This window comes from Perna viridis, chromosome 8 (genome assembly GCF_037379345.1).
Source record: "Perna viridis isolate PV_CMFRI_1.1 ecotype Kerala chromosome 8, ASM3737934v1, whole genome shotgun sequence".
Lineage (NCBI taxonomy): Eukaryota > Metazoa > Mollusca > Bivalvia > Mytilida > Mytilidae > Perna > Perna viridis.
Window position 1 is genome coordinate 6865440 of NC_142452.1, and position 25303 is coordinate 6890742.

The 25303-nt window shown below is 32.4% G+C and overlaps 1 protein-coding gene across 3 annotated transcripts; it reads right to left on the reverse strand.

The window, feature by feature from the left end:
- Window positions 1-4575: 4575 nt before the first annotated feature.
- LOC148609131 (uncharacterized) lies at window positions 4576-22634 on the reverse strand. 3 transcript variants are annotated; one of them, XM_088596284.1, is made up of 16 exons: window positions 22560-22634; window positions 17914-18189; window positions 17325-17450; window positions 16545-16674; window positions 15968-16084; window positions 13977-14801; window positions 12397-12510; window positions 11399-11698; window positions 10886-11026; window positions 9893-10009; window positions 8696-9409; window positions 8150-8278; window positions 7864-7931; window positions 6837-6975; window positions 5650-5860; window positions 4576-5116 (listed from the first exon to the last, which is right to left on the reverse strand). In XM_088596284.1, exons 2-16 carry the CDS (start codon window positions 17965-17967, stop codon window positions 4987-4989), a joined length of 3315 nt encoding a protein of 1104 aa, XP_088452410.1. In that variant the 5' UTR covers window positions 17968-18189; window positions 22560-22634; the 3' UTR covers window positions 4576-4986. The 3 variants fall into 3 exon arrangements, with proteins under 3 accessions (XP_088452410.1, XP_088452408.1, XP_088452409.1); XM_088596282.1 differs by having other exon boundaries at window positions 7864-7934; XM_088596283.1 differs by having other exon boundaries at window positions 7864-7934; window positions 17914-18089; window positions 22560-22633.
- Between the last annotated feature and the right edge of the window lie 2669 nt (window positions 22635-25303).

Below are 25303 nucleotides of genomic sequence, written 5' to 3' on the forward strand. Positions count from 1 at the left end.
TTTACCTTAACTTTAACCTGCAGAGAACTATATATCAGCATGATTCTACATATGTCAGCTCACAATCCTCAGAATGGCATGTGGGGTTAGCAGACTTGCAGTGCAGTACTGGTCACCGGAAGTGAAGTGTCTATAAATAGCATGGGAAATCCCAGTGTTTTCACAAGATAGGGGTATACTTAAAAATCATTATGGAGATTAGGCTTCACATCACAAGAAGCAAAATGCACCTATAAAATGTACAGAAATGTTTTTCCTTTCAGAAACCGTTTAAATTTTTTAAATAAGATGAGAACTTTTTTCACAGCACTATGAGGAACAGGGGTAATTTCTGCGTAGGACTATTTTTGCGTACGTTCCAAATGCTCATTGGTTGAATTGCTGGTCTGTAACCTATAGGCAGCTATTGTCTTGTCAATTTAACGCGTGAAAATAACAAATTATCCAATAAAAAGGATGGTTGCCAACCCCTGGATCCGCCATTGTCGTTACAATTAATTTTGCGATTATTGGATACTGTAATTAATAATGTTCTTTCTGATGAGAAAACATTCATACGAGGTTCCGAGGAAATTCAGTCTCGTATGAATATTAAAGCAAATCGCCTATGAGAGGAGCACTGTTAGTGCCCATTGGAATACCGATTTGCATACAAATTTGTTATCAATGAGGAAATTAAGCATATCGTACGTCTGCTTTTCTATGTAGCACACTTTGCCCTCTTGCGATGTTCTCAAAAAATATGTGGATTTGTATCCGAGAACAACAAAATTTGTAGAAACAGCAAAAGATTTACGAATAAGTCCTTTAAAACTTGATTACAATTTTTCGTGTGCCAAAGCATGTAAAGAGTTGAAAAGTCAAAAGTTTGGAGAGAACCTATTTCCGAAAAGCTGCGGGATTTTAGGTTTTGAAGTAAATCTTGAGAACTTTTAAAAATTCACATATGATTAATACCACTACGAGATTATGTGGTATTGCAACTAGCTTATTGTCCATCCTTCACTGCGGACAATATTTTTGTAAGGTGAAGTAATATTGACCTTTCCTTCGTGGAGCAAGATGAAGATCCAGCTATGTACCCTCCTTTGTATATATTTTTATGAAGTTTGGGAATCCAATAAAAGTAAGGTAAATCCTCATATTTTGTTCCGATGTTGAGGGAAGATATGAAGGATTTATGGTTTAGGATTTCATCTTTGTCAAAAGTAGTACGTTTGTATGTGCATTATCTGGAATGTTATTATCAATGCCCAATTCCTTATAAGGCATATTGATGTAATGGGCTTTACCAACAAATGCAATGTTGTTTGAAGCTTTGTCCACAAGCACGATGACATATTTCTCATGTAGAGAGAAAAGGCATTCATGTGCCTCACGATCGTTGAACAGGCAAGTTCGGGGTAGACGAAAGAGGAAAGGAAAATTATGATATGTTGAACAAGTCGGTTCTCACGGCGCAGATGGATATACCGTAACGATCCACGAGTTTATGATAACGACTTCTGTAGTGATTACTTCAATCTTGTAGCAACATAACCCTGTTCCGGAATGTAGTCTGCATTTGCACCGGATCTTTCCCTCCTGTCTGAACTTGTACATGAGCCATTGCCTTTGAAAAGCGGGACGTATATAGTGATCATGGTGTCCGTCCATTCGTCTATCTACAGTTCTAATCCGCAATTCCTAGCTCTGAAACCACTGGATGGAATTTGAGGCAACTTTTACACATTCTTTATTTCATGATGCCAATGTGCACCTTCTATTTTGGTGTTTTCTTTTTGATTGGCTTTAGGGGTTTTCTGATGCAAACCATGGACTTCATCATTGGTCGAGCAACTCCTCTAGATCTGAAACCGTTGAATGGAATTTGATACAAAACTTTCACTGATTCTTCATCACATGATGACATTGTGCACTCATGTTTTGTTTAAAGCATTAAATCACTTATGGAGTTCTCTATATGGTTTATGGGAAACGGAGCGATGGAATCACCTAGTAAGCTTAGCTCAGTTTTCCAAATTAATCTTTAGTAATTTTAAAGTTAGCTCTTATAAATTAGGGTAAATGTGTGATGATGCCTTTTTCGTACTAGTATTTGTCGTTTCAGGGGCCCGTCGAAGGTCGACTCCATTGTGAGAAAAAAATTAAATCGTTGGAGGCCTGTAGACCTTTTTCAAGGGTTAATTCTTGTCTCTTTGAGAAAGTCCCATTTCCACATTCTTCGGTATTTGGAATAGCTTTGACCTTTGATACGCTTCCGTACAATTACGTCGTTACACATGAATTATATTATTGCCTTTCTGTTATGAAATAAATAGCGGGTATATCGTATTTCGTTACACTAAAAATATTTAACTTGTCACCACAAGATTTTTGTAGTGAATCATTAATATGTCGACAAATATTCCCCGATTCAGACAGGGAGTTATGAAGACAGAACCAGATTGCTGAACAAAAATGCGAATATTGGAAACTGTTGTTTTGCCTATGCCAAATTTCTCGCTTAAAGATTTCTGAGATGGTTTAGGATACTTTTCAGACTCTTTTATCAAATTATTTTTGTCTTTAAGAGTAAGTTCAAGGCGGCGACGTTTAGCAGGCGGTTTAGACATTTTAACATGAAATGAATACTTTTAGCAGTAACTGAACTAGCAAGTAAAACGAAATATTTAGTTATGATTTTAATTTATTAACGCTCAAAATTTATAGCCAAATGAAATGAAACCATAAATTTAATTTAATTTACTCATAAGACAAAAGAATGCACCGCGGTCGGAAAAATTGTTTAAATCAAATGAAGTTTGCTTTTACAAAACCGTTTGATATTCAAGGGTTTAAAAACAAATTAAAAATATACATGTGGTAAACCACGCCGATCATTGTGTGTGCAAGCTAAATTGCCTTTTAATCATTATCTTAACAAGCCGATTTGTTTTAATTATTATGTTTTGATGTTTGATAATTACATTTAATTACGATTTGCACCCGTATGACATGTTTACGTAACAAGGTAAATAGTGCGGCGGCAATGGTTTACATGTGAAATATGTCAATCAATAATCAATACACAGAGTGACAGGTAACACGGTTCACCGATTTCTCAGGTAAACAGATTTTGTTTTAAGAGGTCAATATTGTATGAAAACATGTTTCGTCCCAGAATGTACGGCCGGAATTCGGAATTTAGAGGGGCCGGTATTCAGATGACTTTTTTACTTGAATATATAGGCGTTAATTCTGGACCAAAAATAAATGTACGGTTTTCAGAGGAATCCGGTTTTCAGAGGGGCCGGTTTATGGGGTTTCCACTGTATGCGAATCTGCTATCGTTACTTATATTACAAGTTTTGTAATTATACATTCTAAGATTCTTACTAATTCAAGACTCATAGATCAAATCCCATTGAAAGTAGCAATTCAGACAGTTAAGGAAACCTCTGTTTTAGTGTCCTTTATTATTGGATATAGTTGATACAGTAACTTCCCAAATCAATCTCAGTCCACCCACCCCTTTTGTGCTACGGAATTATGAAATCATGCAGTACATCATATTTTATGGTCAGGAAACCAATATTTATATGTCAACGGATGATGATGACAACGACTAGGAACGCAAGTTCAACGTGTTTTGTTTATGAAAATGAAGTTCTGTATAATTGTCGCGGAAGTTGTACTGTACATTATGTATGTATATAGAGAGCAATACGAACAGATATGCCCTTTAAACATGTATAAACCTGAAATCGGAGTATCTTCTATAGCTATCCAACAATAATTATCTTCCTTCCTTCTTGGAGGAAGACATCAGACAATGTTGTATGTATGTGAACAATTTTTTTTCTAACTATTCAGTGCAATATCATTGTCACAGATTTTAAAATAAATAAAATGTTTCGAAGGGCGTAGCTTGGTGTGAACACTGAGGTTGAAGCCTTAACAGTTGGGGCAAGTATGAATAAAACATTCAAGTTTGACACAGATCTGAATTTGGATTACAATTAAACATTTGACACAGAAATATGAATGACCCCCTACTCCTTCAAAATCAAGTATTGCCTTCTTTTTGTGGTATGACACCTTCTGATTCAGTATCAAAGGGATTCTTTCACTCTTACTCAAGTTACTGTCTCAACATCAGGAAAATGTTTGTTTCTGTGGCCCTTTAATCCTAAACAGTTCAAGTCACAATCCCTAAAATCAACCCAAGCCTTTCTTTAGTGGTATGACAGCATTTTTGAGTTATTGTGTGAATTGTGAACGACAAACAGACAGACACTGACATACCATAATATGTCCCTTCTTAAAAGATGAGTTATAAAAAATGATTTATAAAGTGAAATTTCTAAGGTCCTTAATTCCAAAACAGGAGTGACCATAACACCATAAATCAACACCCATTCCCTATAATGGTTTGTACCTTTGATGTAAAATTTTATCTAGATACATCAACTATCATTCAAGTTATTACAAAACAAATCAAGTTTATATAGATGATGATGACAACAGCACCATACCATTATAAGACTCTAAATATTCTGCAGAGATATGAAAATAAAGGACTAACAAATAACATTTACTTAATCAAAAGTTTATTCAAGATATCACAATCTTAATATCTAAATACAACTATACATTGTTCAATCTGATATTTAAAATCAATAACAAATGATTTTTTTACCAATTTTTAACTGATTGCACTAAATGATAACAGCACTGTGTTCATGATAATGAATAAAAACGCACAACATGATTAAATAATGTCAATTTATCTGCTTCAAACACCTACAAGAGAAATTACAAATTTACAAATAATTCATGGGATGGCTTAAAATATCTAAACTCATTTTCCGCATGGGTAAAACATACAGTAAACATCATTATATTTTTATATTCTTGTCTTTACATACTCTCACAGTTTTTTCAATATTTCCACTTCATCAATGTAAAAGTTATATATATGATCAGATATCCCATCAGATGGGTCTATGCCAAAAGTTCATCTATTTCTCTCAGAAGATCATCATCATCTGCTGTATCTCCTTCTACTGTCAGTTCCAAGTCCTCTTTACTGAACTCTAACCATGAGTCATCGCTCTTCTTTCTGGAAGGTGGTCTGAAAAATATACTTTATATAGTACTGAACCAAACTGTAAATTAACCTTGAAAATAAAATTCAGAAAATTTACATGAAGTCCAAGAATTTTTGTTATAATGTCAGTTAAGATAATACTACAGTTTTTATCAAACCATATTATGTAAACATTTGTTGATTCCTATTACTGCAAAGATGATTTTATGAAGTCAACAAACAAAGCAGAAAGTGGGAAAATCGGAAGTAAGTATACAGTAAAAAAAGAATAGTAACGGTCAAATCTGGATTTGAAATAGCGGAAATCAACTAAAAAACAAAAGAAAATCATCCCGGTGTTAGAAAGTCACTATTTTGGATAGTTATGAAAAACATTACATATTATCTGTAATGTTATCATTTATCCTTGTTCATTGATTTTATACAATCACCTAATGTCTTTATTTTGTTTATATGCCCCTTGTGGGCCTCTGATTTGGATGAATAAAAATCTTGAAATCTATAGGACAAGACTTAACAAAAGAACAGTAAGCAGGAAAGACAGCAGTATAACTTACAAATTGATTATTTTCTGCTCAGAATCATCAGGTGTAACTGATGATAGGAGATCTGTGTGGTCCGATGTTAACTCAGGTTTCTTCTTTTCAGGTTTATCTGGCATGATGAAATCTAATGAGTCTAAAAGACTATCTCTCCTGTTGGATAAATCTGGCATCACTTCAGATGGTTTGACCTCTGTTGTTTTGACAGTTGCCTCAGATCCTTTCTCTGTAAACAAGATTTAGGAGTAATTATCATAGATAGTTCCAGCTCAGTGAACTGATTATCATTAGTAAGAATAAAACTGACTATTCATAATTTCAGTAAGACAACCAATAACTTTCACACTTCTGTGTGTTCAGGTAGAACTGGTAAAATTATTTTCTGTATCCGTTTCTTTCAATGAAAAAATAATTACAGGTAAAAAGTTAAACTCAAAATGACTTATGAAAAGTGAATAATTTGTTTAAATACTGGTCAAAAAGAAGCATTGAGACATTTAACTTTGGAATTATTTTGGAGATTTTAGAAAATTAAGTAAAAAAATAAGATGAAAGACTAAGTTCTATTAAGGGCTATTTCATAAAAAAGTGTGTTCCGGGAGCAGAACGTGCATGATATTTTCGGATACCATCAATACATCAAAATTAAGATGCGATACATTTGTCTTATAAGAAAAGCATTAATTTTATCCTCTACCAGCACATTAATAAATTAACTTAGTTCTGCCCCCAGAAAATTATTTGTTTCTGGAATAGCCACAACAGGGGTTAGTCATGCCATCACAGAAAAGGGTTAAGGTTAGTTAAATAACAATAAAAATAATTTGATATTGACCAATTTGATGTTACCTTAATCACAAGGTGAAGACTACTGGTAATTAACTCCACAGTAGGGACAATTTTGCAAACTGTTTTTTAATTATTTCCTAAAACCCTAAATAATTCTAAATTCAAATAATACCTTGTTTAAGTGTTGTATCCCACGATGATCATCGTTTTGAGATTTCACAGATAATTTTTAAAAATTATAATGAAACAAAACAATAACAATGAATGAAATCAGTGGCCAACTTTTTTACTGGTGAATTCATTTTGTGAGTGTAAACTGAACTTTCAGATAATGCAATTACAATTTCAGTAATTTACACAAACCAATCAAAGTTCGAAAATCAAGCATGTGGGAATTTAAAGTTAAATATTACCATTTTCTTTATCTTTCTTCAATTTCTTCTTCACTGCCTTTTCTTCAGCTTTAGCCTTCTTCTCTCTTTGTTTTTCCAATTTCTTCCTCTTTTCCTCCATTATCTGAGAATATGTTTTTATGGTTTCTGACTCAGAATTCTGTCAAATAAAAACAAAAAAATAATTGATTAACTATAAATAGTTACTGCTACATGTACAATGTAAACAGTTGGTGAAATATTTGATGTCTCTATAACTAATACATGTATCAGTACATGTAGATAATAACGGAGACATATTGAAAGTTAAACTAGATCTAACATGTCTGGACCATCATTTCACGGTGGACAGAAAACCATAAAAAATAGTACACATGAAATTGATTTTTAACACTATACAACTATTTCATTTTTTTGAAACAGTGAATATGTTCACTTGACAGAATCCATGAAAATTAGCAACAGCAAAAATTACGTCTACAGTAACTACATTCAACATGCTAAAAATTAAAGAAATTTTTTTTCTTCCAATTTGTCCATAACATAGGAGTTGCACATTTTTAATATGTAAATGAACAATGCTTAAAATTTTATTGACTAGTATATATGGCTCTCATAATACTTCTTGAGTCACAGATTAGACAAAATAGGTTAACTTAAGTGTCACTGGTGGACATACAGTCAGAAGGATGAAGTTTATGTAGATGGATAAAAATACAAAGTGAGCACTTCACTGGAACTCATAAGAACAACAAAAATGGGAGAGCAAGGAGCACTTGAAAAAGAGGGCTGCAACATAATCTGTGGAAAAGCTTGGAAAGAGGCTCTGTGGTAGCAAATGAGGGGTGTGGAGGAAAAGCCAATACAGTACGCTGATGTCCATAATTGGATGAAGTTTATCAGGTGAAGTAAACTAATACATGTAAAATTTCATTTTTACATTCATTAGACATTATTCTACAATAAACACAATAAATGTAACAAGAACTTGACAATATCAGGACAGTTATAAAGAACTTGACAATATCAGGACAGTTATAAAGCAGACCTTTTCTTTGTGCTTTTTACTAGGCTTTGGTGGAGTGATTTCTTCTTCTTGGTCATCATATGAAGCTGCTGCTAAAAAAGATAAAATATTTTTATCACAATTCATCATTCGTGAGAATCAAAATACCAATAACAGTTAAATCCACTAACAAAATACTACTTAACATAAACAGGATTTAATAATAACACTAGAAATGTATTGAGTTTAGCAGCAATAAAATTCAACATAAAGATATACTCCTGAAATAATACTTAGTGAATTATTGTTATAGATGTGTAATAATAACCTGGACGTTTCCTCCCTGGTGGAACATAAAGAGCTCTCTCTTGTTTCAGTAACTTTTTAACTTTTGCTTCTTTTTTTGACAAACTAGTATCAGCTGACATAGAATCATTACTTGAAGAATCATGTAAATCTGAAATAAAAAGGACATCATCATCATGACCAGTTATTGCACAACTAAAACCACCATTATCATGACCAGTTATTGCACTATTAAAAGCTATCATTTAAATTGTGCTCATCTTTTGGAGTGTCCTATCAGTAGAATTAATTGCATTCAGTGCACAGCTCTGTTCAACACCTAAATTTACAACCTCCTTGCCTATCTGCCTAATACATGTACATACAAATCTACTTACTCAAGATTGAGTGACTGTAATATGTTACATGAAAATTATCAAAAAAAAGTTACACAATAATTCATCTATAATGATTACCAATACACTTTGTAATGGTTCAAATTGATACAGCTCAGAGATTAGTTTCAAATTGATCAGAGATGTATATAATTTTAGTCTTATTCAGAAAGAGACAAAAGAAGTTAACCTACCAATATTAGACTGTTTGCGTGATGGAGCCACTGCGGCAATACTCTCTGATATCCTTGAACTCCAGATGTTTAATTTAGCAATATTTCTTTTAGATGAATCTTGATCTTTAGAATCCTTTTTCTCCTCTATTATTTTATTTATTCTTGATAAAGTACTTTTAACCTGACTTTTGTTTTCACTGGAGGTATTTGTATGCTTTTTCTGTTTAGTAGCATCATTACTTCTAGAGTCCTCATCATCAACAATATTACGTGTTATAACAATCTTTTTTAAATCAGTGTCAACATTAGCATCACTACCACTTTGTCCCAGTCGACTTTTTGCTGAGCCTTTATTCCATCTGCGTCTCTTAGAAACTTCTCTCTTAGTATCATCATCCTCCAGGTTGTTTTCAATCGTTCTTTTCAAGATCATTTTTCGAGGTTCTGAACTAGACACCTGTGTTTCACCTGTGTCAGATCTACTTGTTCCTATCCCTAATCTACTTTTTATTCCTTTGATTGTCCCTGCATTTGAGCTACCAATTGTATTATCTGAAGTTTCTTTAATTGTGGTACCCACTCTAGATTTGACACTTGCTTTAATTAGTGTTTTTTGCAGGTTACCAACTTTAGAGTCAATTGAATCTTTTGAAGCCTGACCACTACTGCTTTTAACAACAGCAGAATCAACCTTCCGACCAAGTCTACTATGGATACTGAGTCTCTGTGTTACTGAAAAAGAAAACGAAATAAAATGTTGCAATCTTATTTCCATTATACTGTATCAATGATTGGAAGTAAAAATAAAAATGAAATATGATCACAATTACATTCTATTTTAATAACATAAGTATACACATAAATTTTTGAGCAATTGTGTATAGCTCTAATATAAGGAGAGCACATTTCCAGTTGCCAGCAAAAGATTTTGGACTTTTTCATATTGTAAAATTACCTATTTACACTTTACATCTAAAATTACCCTCAGGATAATTGTGAAGGAGACAAACAACAAAGACTATGTACCTATGAATGTTGGAAGTTTTGATGCCATGGGAATAAAGTCAAATTAAAGGCTGAGTTTGCAATATGCCAAGTTGTCATGTTCTTAAAAAAGATATTAATAACAAATGTGAAATAAGTATACTTATGATTTGTTTGTGCCAGCCTTGTTGACATGTAACTCCAACCTTTCAATTCTACCAGTATAATTACCTTCCATGTTTTGTTTTTCTTCCTTTTGTCTCTCTTCTTCCACTATGATTTTACGCTGTCTTTTTAGCTGGGTAGAAATTACCCTGGTTTTTGGTGGTGAAACATTAACATCAACATCTGAAATACACAAAGAGAACTTTACTGAAATAGATAAGTTATAATGTGAAGTAGACATTATGCAAATTTAACCTGTATCACACAATTATTAAATACAAGATAAACAAGACCAATACATGTCTGGACTTGCATCACTGTCAAATATTTGTCAGCACATTAAACAAGTTCAAAAAAAAAAAACCTACAGTGTGGGTTACAAATTTTCATATGTTCTGTCCTAATGATAGCAAATACTGCTGAAATTTTTTTTAACAAGCTTAAAATGAAGGAAAAAACTGATCAAATTTCTCCATAAAGGGACGTGGTGCACATCTTCAATATGTACAAAACCACTGTGCAAAGTTTGAAGAATATTGTCTTAATACTTTTTAGTGACATATTACACGAAGTAGGTACAGTTCACAATATAAAGAGCCAAAATGACTGAGTTTAACACCCTTAAAATGAAGGGAAATTTTAATCAAATTTCTCCATAAAAGGAGATGCACATCTTTATATTTATATAATCACTGTGCAAAATTTGAAAAGTTACTGGTTATACAAAGTAGGTACCCTAAGCTTGACAGATGGATGGATGGATTCAATGGCTACTAGGCCTGTTTCACTGTCGAAGATGCAAGTAATACACAAAAGCACAAAAGTTTGTTTGAAAATTTTTAGCTAAAGTTAACAATTTATACCTATGCTAGAAGGTATCCTCAAATCAATTATAATTAAGAATTCCAAAATACGCTTTACTCTAGATTTCATTCAAAAATACAAACTACTCTACATTGAGTCTAGAAATCTCATGTTTCAAAGAAGATCAAACACTGTCCATAATTTATTACCCTTGGCTATAAATATATATTTCATCCTTGATTCCGATCACATTACCTTTCCTCACAGCTCTCCTGATATCTTCCTGGTATTGTACTGGTTCTTCTTCAGAACTGGATACCTGTTCCTGTTCCTCTTGCTCTCCGTCAATATTCTGGTCTTCTTCCTCAGATTCTTCAAGATCTTGAGAACCAGGATCTGAAATTAATATGAATTTATGCGTAACTATTATTTTGTAAATTATATCTGAACTTACTTTTGATCAATTTAGTGTGCTTGCTCCAAATATAAGTGTTTCTGAACAATGTTTCCCATTTCAATTTTCTCTCCAGTCTTTACAGAAAGCAAATAATATAATTACAAGCTTTGAATTTTTTAATGACATATGTATTCATTACTTGGATCTCAATGAGCTTTATTTTTTTAAGATCCAGAAAATCTTGGGAAAGAATTAAGTTCTATTTTTGCAATCATATCTGTCAAAACAAATTAAAAATCAAAAAAAATCTTATGACTTAATAATTTTTGTTTTACCAACATAACCCAAACCATAACTACAACACATAATACCTCCTATATCTTCATCAATGGCCTCATAAATGTCAATTTCTGGTTCTTCCCCCAAATCATCTAAATCATCACCATAGTCAGCATTAGTACTTTTCTCTATCACTGGAGTGTCATCTTCCTCTACTTTTTCCTCAACCTTCTTTAAAGGTTTTTTGCTTTTTGTTACAACTTTCTTGATAATTTTCTTCTTTTTTGGAGGTTCTTTTTTCACCTTCTCCTCTGTTTCCTTTATCACATTCTCCTCTGTTTCTTTTTTCATCTTCTCCTCTGTTTCAACTTCTCTGTATTTGTCTACTTCCCCTGAAAGAATACATTCACAAAATATTTACATACATGTATATAAAGTACATGTAAGTTTGTTACAACTGAAAACAATTCCAGTATTTACGTGTACATGTATCTAGAAACAAACGTTACAATAATAATTACAATTTTTTGTATCTTGATGACACATTTTATGATAATGAGTTTATAGATCAAAATAATGCTATCAAATCTGGGTCTGTTAAAAGGTTGAATTTCACAATTTCTGTTTATATTCTCGAAAAATATGTTCAATAATGAAACAGTTCAACTTGAGCATATTATCTAGTATTTAAAAAATCTGACTTGTTTATTTAACTACTCAAAAACAAAATGCCAATTTAGAACTTACCACTTTACTGAACGTACACCACATCAAATACTTTCAAATTTTGATTTTTTCTTTGACATTTGAGATACTTTTAAGAATTTCAGCAAACAATACTATTACCATTCCACACTGAATATACATGGACATTTTAATTAGGAACATCGGTAACTCTTAACAATTAGATTATTGTTAATTATTGACTCTATTTGCTCCTAGGAGTTTCATAACTTCTTTTTATAAACCAGTACACTTTTTAGAGACATAATCCTGTCTACTAACACATATTTGAGAAACTGTTTTAAGACTGAGGAAACAATCGTTATATTACAATTTTAGTGTAAATGTAATAAATGATATAACTTACCAACTTTGACAATTTTACCACTTTTTAGTTCAATCAATCCCATAGATAACAAAGCTTTTGCCCTTTGTATTTCCTCTAAAGATTTCACCTTTATTTTATTATCTTCTGAACTGTCTGCAAAGTAAAAATGTGAAAAATGTGAGCGAGGTTACATATTAAATCATAAAAATAGGGCATTAATGGAACATAAAGTAATGTTGAAAAAAATAAGGGGATGGCAAAATGTTAAAAAAAATTTGATTTTGCTGAAATTGAATTTAACCTGCAGTTTATGGTACTAAAGAACTGTCCAAAGTTCACTGATCTGTTCTCAAGTTATAAAACAGTCGGGGGATGGAAAGACAATAAACAGACAAACAACTTTTCATAATACCTCGCCAGTTCATGTGGGGTGGAGTGGGGTGGACATCACTTGAACACATTATTTGTTGGTTACTGAGTAAAAGCATTGACCATTTTGTTTGTCTCCTGGAAAATAACCCAACATAGGAACAACTTGAAACATAACCCCATTTTTTTAAGTAAAGATTTCTAATTTGTATTTCTGTGAGGATTCATAAATAGAGGACAATTTCTGAAAAATTCTGCTGATGATATTAACACGTTCTACACAATGTACATACAACTTATATATAATTCTAGTTTATGTTTTAGACTATCATTCCTATTCAAATGCATCACCAATAACAATACAGTCGAACCTCGATGTGTCGAACTCAGATTAGTCGAAATCTAGGATAACTTGAACTAATTACAATTCCCAGCAAAACTCTCCTTACTCCAATACAATTTTACCTCGGATGACTCGAGGTAATCAATCAGTCTCCTCGATAGGACTTCGAGGCTGATTATCCCTGATGTCTCTAAGTCAACTATAATTAGTCGGAAAACTGATTGCTTTATTACAAATCATGATCGAAGTGTGTTTTAACAACGATTATTTTTAATTTTTAAAATTAATTTGTTGACACTCTTTATGGATTAGTTTATTTAATTAATTTATAATTGTGCGTGTTGTTACAAGAAACAAATTCTATTAATAACACATAGGAATTTACACCAACAGTGATATTGGATATTTTGATATTTTGAAAAAAAATACAGATGAATTGTAATGATATCTGACTATTTAATGAAACATCAAACAGACAATAGTAAGAGTACTTCAACGACTACACTCGTTTCGCTAGTGAATGAAATTTTATCGTACTAATGTAGAGCACATGGTTTGACGATACTCCTGATTGTGAATCAAATAAAGCAGCATGTGATGAACTATGATGTTTTTGATGTAGAAAAAATAAAAATGAAATTTCACTAAAACACTTGGTGCCTTTCAGTATTTCAAATATGATATACAACATACAAAAAAAATATCTTCCGATATGAAATGCCGTGCATAGTGAAGTACATGTACATCAAATGATGTAAATTCAGAAACAATTATTGACCAAACTACTAGTACCAGTTTATCCTTGACCTCGGATTACTCGAACCTCGAATAACTGGAACATTTTTGCATGGTCCCTTCAACTTCAACTTAACAAGGTTCGACTGTATAACAAGAGTATAGATTTTACCTGCAGAATCTTTGATCTTGCTCAGACTGATCTTTTTTTGGGAAGAAATCTCCAGAGGCTTTTGACCCCTCAGTGATGGTGAATGACCTCGTGATTGCCTTCCATATCCAGGTCTACGACTCTGGAGATATCTATCCTGAGGTCTTGAGATGGAGTTCTTGTTTAGATTGTATCTTCTAGGTGATGGACTCCTTCGCCTGGGAGACCATCTTCTTGGGGATCTACTACGATCTCTTGAATATGATGGAGACCTTCTTCGAGGAGACCTACTTCTTCTTGGTGAAGGTGATCTTGACCTTCTTCTCCAAGGTGACAAGCTTCTAGGTGATGGAGATCTGCTATAATGACTGTCATAACTCCTCCTATCAGGACTAATGTCATACCTTGGTGATGATCTGATGGGAGATCTATTTGATTTAGGTACAAAAGGTCTACCTATAAAATAGTCTAAATCAGGAAGACCAGTTGAGCTAGTTTGCTTTGGTAGTATTCCAGTCTGGCTGGAGTTTTGTATGATAGGGATCTGACCAGGTTTCATGTTATCGGAACCAGCCTTAATGGAACTTGGTATCTGACTAGGTCCCGCCTGGATAGTTGTGATAGGTGATACAGATGACGTCACATCAATCTGACTTTTTATGGTAGAAATCTGTGATGTTGATGATGGTATGCTTGAGATTATGACTTTATCTGCTGATATGACTTCATTTGATTGTCCATTTGGACCATTGTTGATTGTCCTAGTAATGCCAGTAGAAAAAGGGACCTGGTTACCAGGCTTTCTCAACTTCACAGGGGAATTCTTTTCACTTTCTACTTCAGAATCTGAAAATGAAAGTTAACAGGTAATACTATAGCACTATACTATACCTTCATAACTGACCTACTTAACAAAATGAACTACCACATAACAGGTTATTTTGACAGCGGTTCAATTTTGGTTTATTTTCATGGATCAACAGTAGTCACGAAAATAAATCATGCAAAATTTTAAGCTGACGAACCTGACATTTTTTACTTAATTTTGATGAATCATGAGTAAATTTTACTTGTGAACACTCAATTCCAATACGCCCATTCAAGCCCGATCATAATAAATATTGAACACCAAATTAATTTCGCAGAAAAAACATACGACAAATATGAGCCACTAGATATCTCAAATATTTTATTTTTATCAATACATGTAATATATTGTATTCATTAAATTATCGTTTTTAACATTGAGTCATTGAGTCTCAGTGAGTCATTTTTATGGTACATATTTTATTGATGCCGTTTTGTTTAACCTAGTAAAAACTATGCATACTGAGCACATTACCCCCTAAATTAATTTGCTATTCACTTTCAGACAGCACAAATAAAACCAGCAATAATATTTTCTCTATGTTTGGCTAAAAAAATCAACAAAATTTACCCCAGCCAAAATAACCTGCTAAACAGTAATTTATTTAAGATCCGCAATGAACACAAAAATTCTTAACCTATTTTAACACCTTATTTCCTATAAGAAAAACAGCAAGAGTGTTTACATATTCATAATAATTCTTTGAGATCATTCTATATGTTGTGCCCTCAAAAAAGACAAATAGACTTAGATATAGCTAAATCAATTAAATGTTAAAAAACATATTATTGGTTGAGAACAAGTTCATTATAATTTCTTCCCAAGCTTCAAGTTGGAGAACCATCTTCCTGTACTTATCAATTTTATTATAAAAAAAATAGGGCATTTAGTGATACCCAGCCATGTAATAGTTAAAAAAGGGAGATGGCAAAATGTTCAAAATGGTATGACTTTTGATTTTGCTGAAAATTAATCTTAACCAGTATTTTATGGTATTAAACAACAGAGCAAAGTTTCAAGTAATCATTTTGCAACCGTCAGGAACGGACAGACGGACAGACTTTTCAGAAGGTATCACATAATACATCACCACTTCCTGTGGTGGAGTTACATGAAACAATGTTGAACATTTACTAGTAGATACCTGAGAAATGTACAACAACGGGTTGAATGACTGGTACCCCTGGTATAGGTGTAGGCTGGGATACTGGTAACTGACTGAACACTGGTGGTGGAACACTGGTGTCAGGCAAAGCAGGTTCTAAAATATAAATTCAATCTTTATATTAACTCATTTCACAGGCTTCAAGCATGTTCCATCCCCAAACTTCAGATGTTCCTATGTCCTCAAAAAATAATTATATTTTTGCTTATCTGGTACTACAAATGTACTGTTGATAGGCTTTCAGCACGATATGCCCAAAAATATCAGTGTTGCTATGTATATTTGGAAATGTTTGGTACCTTCAAAGATCTCAAGTAAAGAGAAGGAAGGTAAATCAATCCCATTTCATGTGTTTGTCAAGTAATTAATAGTACCAGTATAGCCAAGTATAGGCAACAAACATGCTGCCTTTTAATACATTTTAGTTTTTAAAGTGAAAGTAAACAACTAATGTTACTGCTTGTCTTGATTATTTCTTACATGTAAAGCAAATTACCAAACTATCCTAGAATGAATTATTCAAAATATAGAAATACTTTTCGTTTCTCATAATTACCAGAAACTAATGGGTTAATCTGTATGGATGATGCATTAGGACGTGGCTTGAAGTGTTGATATTGACAGTTAGATTTACTGCAGCCAACTGGTTGGTTCTCCCAGTAACATGGTATCACTTGTCTGTTCCTCTGCAAACAAAGAAAGGGTAAGGGTTTAATGATCAGTGGTCCTTTTCACAAAAAATCATAAGTGTAAAAGTAATCGTAAGTTATGACGTCACAATATTTTGATTTACTATGACGTCATAACTTATGACTAATTTTACACTTACGATTTTTTTGTGAAAAGGACCACAGGTTGTTTGTGTACACTTTTACGACTCAAGAGTTTATGTAAGTGGTGGTCTGAGGTCAAGGACACCTAATTTTTCACATGAAATGTTGTATTTCTGTACCTTGGTTCTAGATATTCAACCCTCTATATTGACACTTAACAGTGAACTTGATTTTCCTTAAGTGGACCACTGATTTCAAGTTTGGAAAAGGTCAGGACCTTCCACTCTTGAAAGCAAGAATGGACTCCTGTAATTATTAGGTTTTTTTATTTTATTTTTCAAAATAAAATGCTTACAGAAAGATGGATGGACACCTGTATAACATAGTACATCCCATCTAAAAGGATGGGCCTATGACAAGGTACATGGTGTAGCTAATATATATTAAAACACTGATAAATATAACTCAACAGGGTTAGTTATCATTACAAACTTACTGCATACTTGGGGTGGATTCATATGAATAGAAATGAATGATTAAGTGCCATAAAACATTGGTGTTACCTCTGTTGGCAGCTCTGCATGCCTGTATGGACAATTTGGTTTAGAACAGATGCCCTGCTGCCAGAATGTACAAGTAGTGGTGCACTTCTTTGCTGGCTCACAGTGTCTGAAGGCACATTTATCTCCCTACAATAAACAGACTTATTACATGTAAGTCATGAGATATAATGAAAACCTTTGATATAACCATCATTTCCCCTTTCTGAGGTCACAGAAAACATACATGTATGATGGATATATGCCATTTAAGTCAATGAATTGTGTCACTGTCATATCTGTTTATATAGTACATAGTAACATTGATAAAATTTACTTCCTATTGGCAAGATACATAGCCTTTCAAATACTGAAAAATGTTTCTTAGCAAATAGTAGATACTGCCTTAATAGTATGGCTATGTTGCAAATGTTATCATCCATTAATGATTGATCAGTGTCCAAAATGGCCACTTACATGTACATTGTACATTTTAATTTGTCATGCCTCTGAACATGACAGGATAAGGTATGAATTGTTTGATCCTGAAATCTTTATTTAGAAATAATTGACATATAATAACCAATCATACTAACAAATACATTTAACTTACCTTGCTACAAGTAGAGTTGTAAAAGAAATGACAATCGTTTCCATAAGCTGACATCCTTATTTACTGAATAGCACAGAAATGTCAACACTTTCCAATGTTCAAATATCTTTGTGAAAGTGTTTATATGCTGTCTGTACTGCTCCACTAATCCTTGTGATGTCTGTTGTTAGTCTAGGCTAGAAATCATCCAAGTTTGAATTTTCAGTCTATAAAAGTCTTGATTAATTTATTCAGTCATTTTATTCATGATATTCCTAATACCAATATGAATCAAACCTTTAAAAAAACTATTTATAAACACATAACATACTGAAAAGATACACAAAGAAATAAACATGTTTTACCTTCATTCTACGATTTAGAATATACATACAAATTCTGAAAAACACATAAAATGAAAATCACAACCATTCACTCACTCAATGACAAGACAAAAGGAAAAGGGTTAAAAAATCCTGAATAATGTAAAATAGGAAGAAATTCACCAAAAGAGATTTTAATTCCCTGAAATCTCTTATAATGATTTCTCATGTAAAGCATGTAAAATGATCATAGGAATCATGCAATAAATAAGAATGGGAAAAAAAATTGTACTGTGTATTGAAGTATGACTGAATTAGGCTAAATTATGTATTCATAATAAATTTTGAAGTCAATTTCTGAATAAAATATTATAATGCATGCCAAAATTAGTCTCTACTCTCACAAACTAATCCAGTAATAATCTTCATACAGTTGATGAATGCCACAAGTGTTTATAAAATACCTTGGATTGTAAAGGGAAATGGCAAAATCAACTGTTTTGACATCTGTTAAAGACGTGGAACACACCCTCTATGACATGAATGTATATACTGATACATTAAAAAATCTCTACTGATACTAAAATCCATAAAGAAACATTTTCAATATTATCACTAATTACAACACACATGACAGTAATAAGCCCCTTTTATATTTGTGACTAAAAGCATCAATGACATTGGCTTAGTTATTTGAAAATCCTGACATTATTGCATTAATTTGAATAGCAGTGCTTTAAAAATAATTTTTAACTGCCTTTGGGCAAAACTTCCCAGTAATGTACTACCATGGATACCTGCTTCAACTTAGCCTCAAGCCAATACCCGAATTAATACAAACTTTATAGGGCATTAATTTTAAGTTACAATGAAAGGTGATGCTGAGCTATAAATAAAAAAACAGCAATGTTACAAGTGTTATCAAGATTACACTTTCCTAAATGGAGTGGTAATGAAATTAGTGTATGTGTACATGCATTGCCAAAAATAAATTCTAGCATACAATGACACGTTTAAAATATTGTCTAAGAAGTGAAAGTTACCTGCAGAGTGAATACCAACAGAATCTACATTGTAGCTACATTCATCAGAAAAGATTTCATCTTCTACTAACCTCACATTTTAAACTGTTTTTAATTTTTTTTTTTAAATCAGAGGATTTATTAAAAGGACTATAAATTACATGTATCGTTTTACATATAACTGCTACACTACCATCAACCTAAATTTATATTTTTCCACTCTACATAGTAAAGTCACTATTTGTCTCCACTGTCTCTCCCAGATATAATTGCTTCACTCCAATACTTTTCATTTATTTTTTTCTATATATAACTGAAATGCAATTAAAACTTTAAAAATCATTAAATATATTTTGTCATGTAAACATAAAAATTGAACTACAACCATATTTTGAAATGGTGATTCCAATGTGTTGGGTTGAGACACTTTGACTCTACTCACATCATCTCAACTGTAAACAATGGAGAAATTAAAATAAGTGTTGACAGTAGTGCACAATCCTACCTTATCTGCAATAAAAACTTATCATCAACATATACTTTTCAATACTGTTATAAAATTATGACAATTTGCTAAGCAGTTCTTCCAAAAGAAAAATTAATTAATAAAAACAAACAAGACAATGTACATATAAATTCGTAGCTATAATTTACACAAAACATGTTTTTCTCTAATTCTCTCCACCTCATTCAACCATCTTCTTCTTATATAAGACTTGTACAGTTACAAATGTATCACTCATTCCTATTTCATTTCAATGCCAACCAACTCTCAGACATCTTGTAATTGTACCTAACATAGCACAAGAATAACATATTTTTCAGTTATCTCTCATACATATACCTTTATAAAATTTCCCTGCCAAACAAACTTCTTACACATTCTGTTACCCTACCGCTGAATTACCTGCCATGTTCCATGAAATTGTCTTAATTAGCTTCAGAGGAATTTTACTGACAAGCTGCTGTTTATTTGTTTTTGTTCTGAAGTTCAGAGCATTGTAACTTACACATAATTGTGGGGAGAGCAATTCCAGATGTTGTCCTTACTACTAACTGACAAGACAACAGTAGGTCTCCCCTCCAAAGGAGACCTCAATTCTAGTCTTTAAAACACAACACCTGAACAAAATTTAGTGTGTAAATGATTCATCTATGTTCTTACTTATTTGTAAGTAAATGGGAGGATAAATCTGAAACTTTTTCACCTTTTCTTCCTTTGCCCTTAATTAATTGGAGTCCATGTATATGGTTTCCTAACATCAATGCTAGAAAAAACCTCATTCAATTTTATCAATTTATCTAATATCATAAGCTAAAATCTGGACACAATACAGTAGATATATCTAATAAAAGAAATTAGAAACAATTCCACAAAAAATATTCAACAATTCAATTATACTTCACTTAAGAAGCAGAGAAAAATATTTTAACTCTTTAATTATTGTTTATTTTGATATGATATGTATGTGTATTTGCATATTGCATTAGATTTTTTTCCAAATTAGGGAAATGGTTACATGTACATGCATGTTAAATCTTAATACAAAATATGTTATTTTACAAGTTCATGTACATGTACATTGTACCTGCTCAATAAGATTTGAAAAAGTTCTGAAACAAGAGGCTCACAAGAGCCTGAATTGCTCAATATCGAAAGTATTCTCATAATACACTCCTTGTATCATAGTGTACATGTATTTATTATCAAAATAGTAGTGAAATATATACAATTCAGCAACTTTCTTTTTTCTGGATAACAGGAAAAAACTAGAAAAAATCATCAAAAGTGCATTTTCAGGGGATAAAACTACATTTTTACAGATTTTCCTGAAATTTGCACCAAAAAAAAAAGAAAATATACTGAAAACTTTTCAATTCTTTCAATGGCAATAACTCTTACAAGGAGTCGTCCTACAATTTTGACCCAAAGGAGACTTCTGAAGGCCTTATCACAAGGATCATAATCATCAATTGAAAGTTTTTTCCTATCTCTTATAGTTTTCAAGATATTAACAGAAAATTGCAAAGAACGTAATTTTTTGCCTTTCAAGGGCAATAACTCTTATAAGAAGTCTTCTGACAATTTTGACCCAATGGAGTCTTTATAGACCTTATCATATGGATCATTTCATCAACTGAAAGTTATTTCTATCTAATCATAGTTAAATACACAATGTATATTGGCTGAGAACACCAAAAAATGTCATTTTTTGACAACTTTGCCCCATTACTAACTTTTGTAGAGATTTTTAGGCTGAAGAAGTAGTATGCCATCTATTTTCAAATATCTTATAGTTTTGTAGATATATGCAGAAATTGGTGGTTTAAATATAACAATGGCTGCCATGTTTTTATGCATTACCTAAATAATAAATACAATTTTTCAAGTAGATACCCTAAGGAGGATGCTGGTGTCCAAGTTTGGTAATAATCCACTGAGCAGTTTCAGAGGAGAAGATTTTTCAAGAAAAGTCAACGAAGACTACAGACAACAATGACAAACCTCAAGTGATGACAAAGCTCACATGTACTTTTATGCCAGATGAGCTAAACAAAAGTAAAGGAAATGAAAACCTATCACCACCCAAAACATCACTGCTGTTGCATCAGAGACATTGAACACTCTCTCAATGGTTTCCTACTTTTTAATAAATATGGATCAAGTGAAACTCAAATAAAAGGACATTGTTGACCAAAATTCAGGTAATCTTGGGGGAAACATGAGCAAGATTCCCATTATATTAATGTACAATGTAGAACCCTTTACTGATAGATACATACTTGTTTTTATTTCTTGTGGGCTTTTTGATGGCTTATTGATTTTTTTTGGGCCAGCATTTAAGCATATTACTGATATGCAATTTCTCATTTCTGGCAAACTATAAATATTTTAATTTCATTGAATTACGAGCCATTGGTTTTCACAAGATTCGATGAGTCATATCATACAGACAAGAACAGCTGATACTCTCCCAATACTTGGTGAACATGATTAAGCTTACAGAAACCCAAGTCCATGAGATCATTTGTAAACCACCGCCATATTTCATTTCCAAGGCTTCCACATCATTTCACCTATGGTGATGGTTTCCCTGGTGGCATAGTCAATTTCTTTCAAGTTTATTAATAGAAAATCCTCTAATAACTTAAATAATGAGAACAACAGCTTTCAAAACTCATCCAACATCATACCCATGGAAAAACTGGCCAACTTGTAAATTCAACATATACTCAAGGCACGGAAAGCTGAATTTCCTAGGTAGAAACACGACAAGGGACATTGTTGCTGATTTCCAATATGATTTAAGGACAGATTTACCTTTAAAATCTACATTTACCAGATTTGTTTTAAGAAATTAGTCTTGGTCTTTCACAATGTTTGACGTCATCTATACTAAAAAACGTAACGGTTTCGGTACAACGTTGATTGGTCTTCCGGAACGAGGAAATGCAAAATTGTTTCTCCGTTAAATATTGTCGATGTGATTTAATTTGATTATATTTGACTTCATACTTGCCGAGAGTGGATTTCTTGAAATACATTAGTCAACTTTTTCATTACAGTAAACGTTTTCATAGGTTCTGTAAATAGTTCAGTTTGATCTTTGAAGAAGGGGAGTACCTTATTTCGGGTATCCCGAGCCCGAGCCCGAGCCCGAGATCAAATTCCCCGAGCCGAAAATGATTATTACCGATATCTTCTTTAAAATGGGGTGAATTTCTTAGATGTTTTAAAGAAATATCTATGAGTATAATATAAATGTATTGAAATATTCAATTTAATAAGAGATAAATTTTGCTTTCAAGTATCAAAGCAAATGTGTTTCAAAATGGGTATTTTGGGTATCCCTCTCGGGAAAGGGAGGTAACTCGATGTAAAAACTTTCTAAATTGTAGAGTGCAATTTCTGATGATAAACAAATACAAAATTATAGTTTTGTTTCATTTGATAAATATTTTGAAAAGATGTTTTCCTATTATATGAATAATTAGTTTTTCACAATGTCATATCTAAATTATTATTTCTTTTTTTATTTATCATATACTTATACTTAATTTTCATTTTTTTGGTTATCATTATTATTATTATTTATACAGGGAGTGTATATTAGTGTAATATAAAGTCCTTGTCTAATGGTAAAATATTTTCAACAGAGCATCATGGAAGTCAGTATGTATTTCAACCCATTTATGTACAATTGGAACATGAAAGATTACACCACTTGAAAATACGGTAAACGGAAAAAAAAGTTACAATATAGTCAAGGAAACAAAAAATAAACAGAACAAAAGAAAAAAAAACAGATGTGGCTTCCCCTATTTTCATACATTTTATAGATAAGTAGATATTTGCTTATGAATCCTTTATTCCATCCACTATTCGTGAATGGAATGCACTTTATATATCGGCAAGAAATTCAGAAACTATTTCGAAATTCAAACGTGAACTAAAACAAAAATCATCACTTAGTAATACTCAAGTCACTGTAAATTTCTCGTGAGGACCAAGAATATTAAACGTCCTGTTAACGCAACTTAGATGCTCTGCTTCCTTCGTGAAATTGGACTTTTTTCGCGTCAACATCATTTACAATTGTAGTTTTCAATGTGGGCACGAGAGAGTAGATGTTTATCATTACTTCCTTGAATGCCCCCCCACCCCCCCACCCCCCCCCCACCCCTGGTATATTGACGCGAGACATGGCTTACTTCAACATCTGAGATGGCTCCCTCAAAATGCATTATAGACATCGATACTAGCGGAAATTGTGAGTTATTTACTGTGGAACCGAACGAACTAGTTTTCAACACGTCTATGAATATATTAAGATAAGTAAACGTTTTCTTCTAGCTTAATAGTTGCTAAATGTTTGTTCTTAGAGACATTATAATCATCAACTTCAACATCATCACCGTTATCACCATGGTCGACATCGGAAGAAACATCTGAATATGGAAGTATTTCATTTTTGTTCATGCATTCTTCTGTCTATAAAATGTTAATGAACTTGTAAACCATTGTCATGCTCGTATTATTTTCAAATATGTTACATTTGAGAAGACTACACAAGTTGGTATAACTTGTGTCAGATCCATTACTTTATAAGTAATAAAATGTGGTTAAATAAAACTATTACATATTGCAACGAAAACGAAATTACACACATGTCCCTTACAAGCCAAGAAGATCCGTATCTGAAAAAAATTGTCAAAGAATATACTAAGACAGTTTTAAGTGTTGTAATATTAGTTTACCTATTTGAAGACACTGACAGTAGTCCAATAAACAGACTTGTCAAATTGTCGTCTGTTAATTGATGGGAATGACGAAAGACCCCGTCTAGCGGTTGTATGGTTCCAACCATGTGTTTAGCCTTTGTTCAGTTACTAATTGCAGTCTGATCACATAATTCAACCAATTTGAAACACTTACCAGTGTTATCAAAAACATATGAGAAAAAAAAACAGTAATCGTGCCTTAAAAACATAAGGTGTTTTAAGAGTAATCAAGGGAACCAAGGTTATAGCGGTAATCAAAAGAATGTAATCCATGGACAAAGACCAGACATGGAAAACAGACATACACAACAAAGAACATAAAGTAACTAAAATCATACATACAAAGTAACAAAAGTAAATGAGCAACTCGGATACCACTAAAAACTTATATACGCATCTGATTTCAACTTAACTATTACTAAGATTAGTTTCTTTAACATTCCTAGATTAATTGTGCATGTTAATGGTCTTGAAATTAACATTTTTACCTCGTATGAAAGTCCGGTATGAATGATTGATTGATTGTGTAACTTTCATAATAATTTACCTAAACACACAAATCTGTGATGTTATTTTACTATGCTTAAATAATAGCGATTAATGATTGATTCATTTAACAGTTCGAGTGGACCGCTCGAAAGTAAAAGTGTAAGTCTTTAAATCGATCACACACTGTGGTCATGAAGTAATTGTTTTAAATTATAAATACAATAAGTGATTTTTGATACTTCAGGTACAATACAGTAGTACTGGAGACTATTCCTGTGACCATTTACAAATGTG

Coding starts and splice junctions, on each gene's coding strand:
- LOC148609131 (XM_088596282.1), bottom strand. CDS start 17,967: ATGTCAGCTTATGGAAACGATTGTCATTTCTTTTACAACTCTACTTGT. Junction 16,085..16,544: donor GATTAACCCATTAGTTTCTG/GTAATTATGAGA, acceptor TTTATATTTTAG/AACCTGCTTTGCCTGACACC. Junction 5,861..6,836: donor GAAGAAAGATAAAGAAAATG/GTAATATTTAAC, acceptor TCTTGTTTACAG/AGAAAGGATCTGAGGCAACT.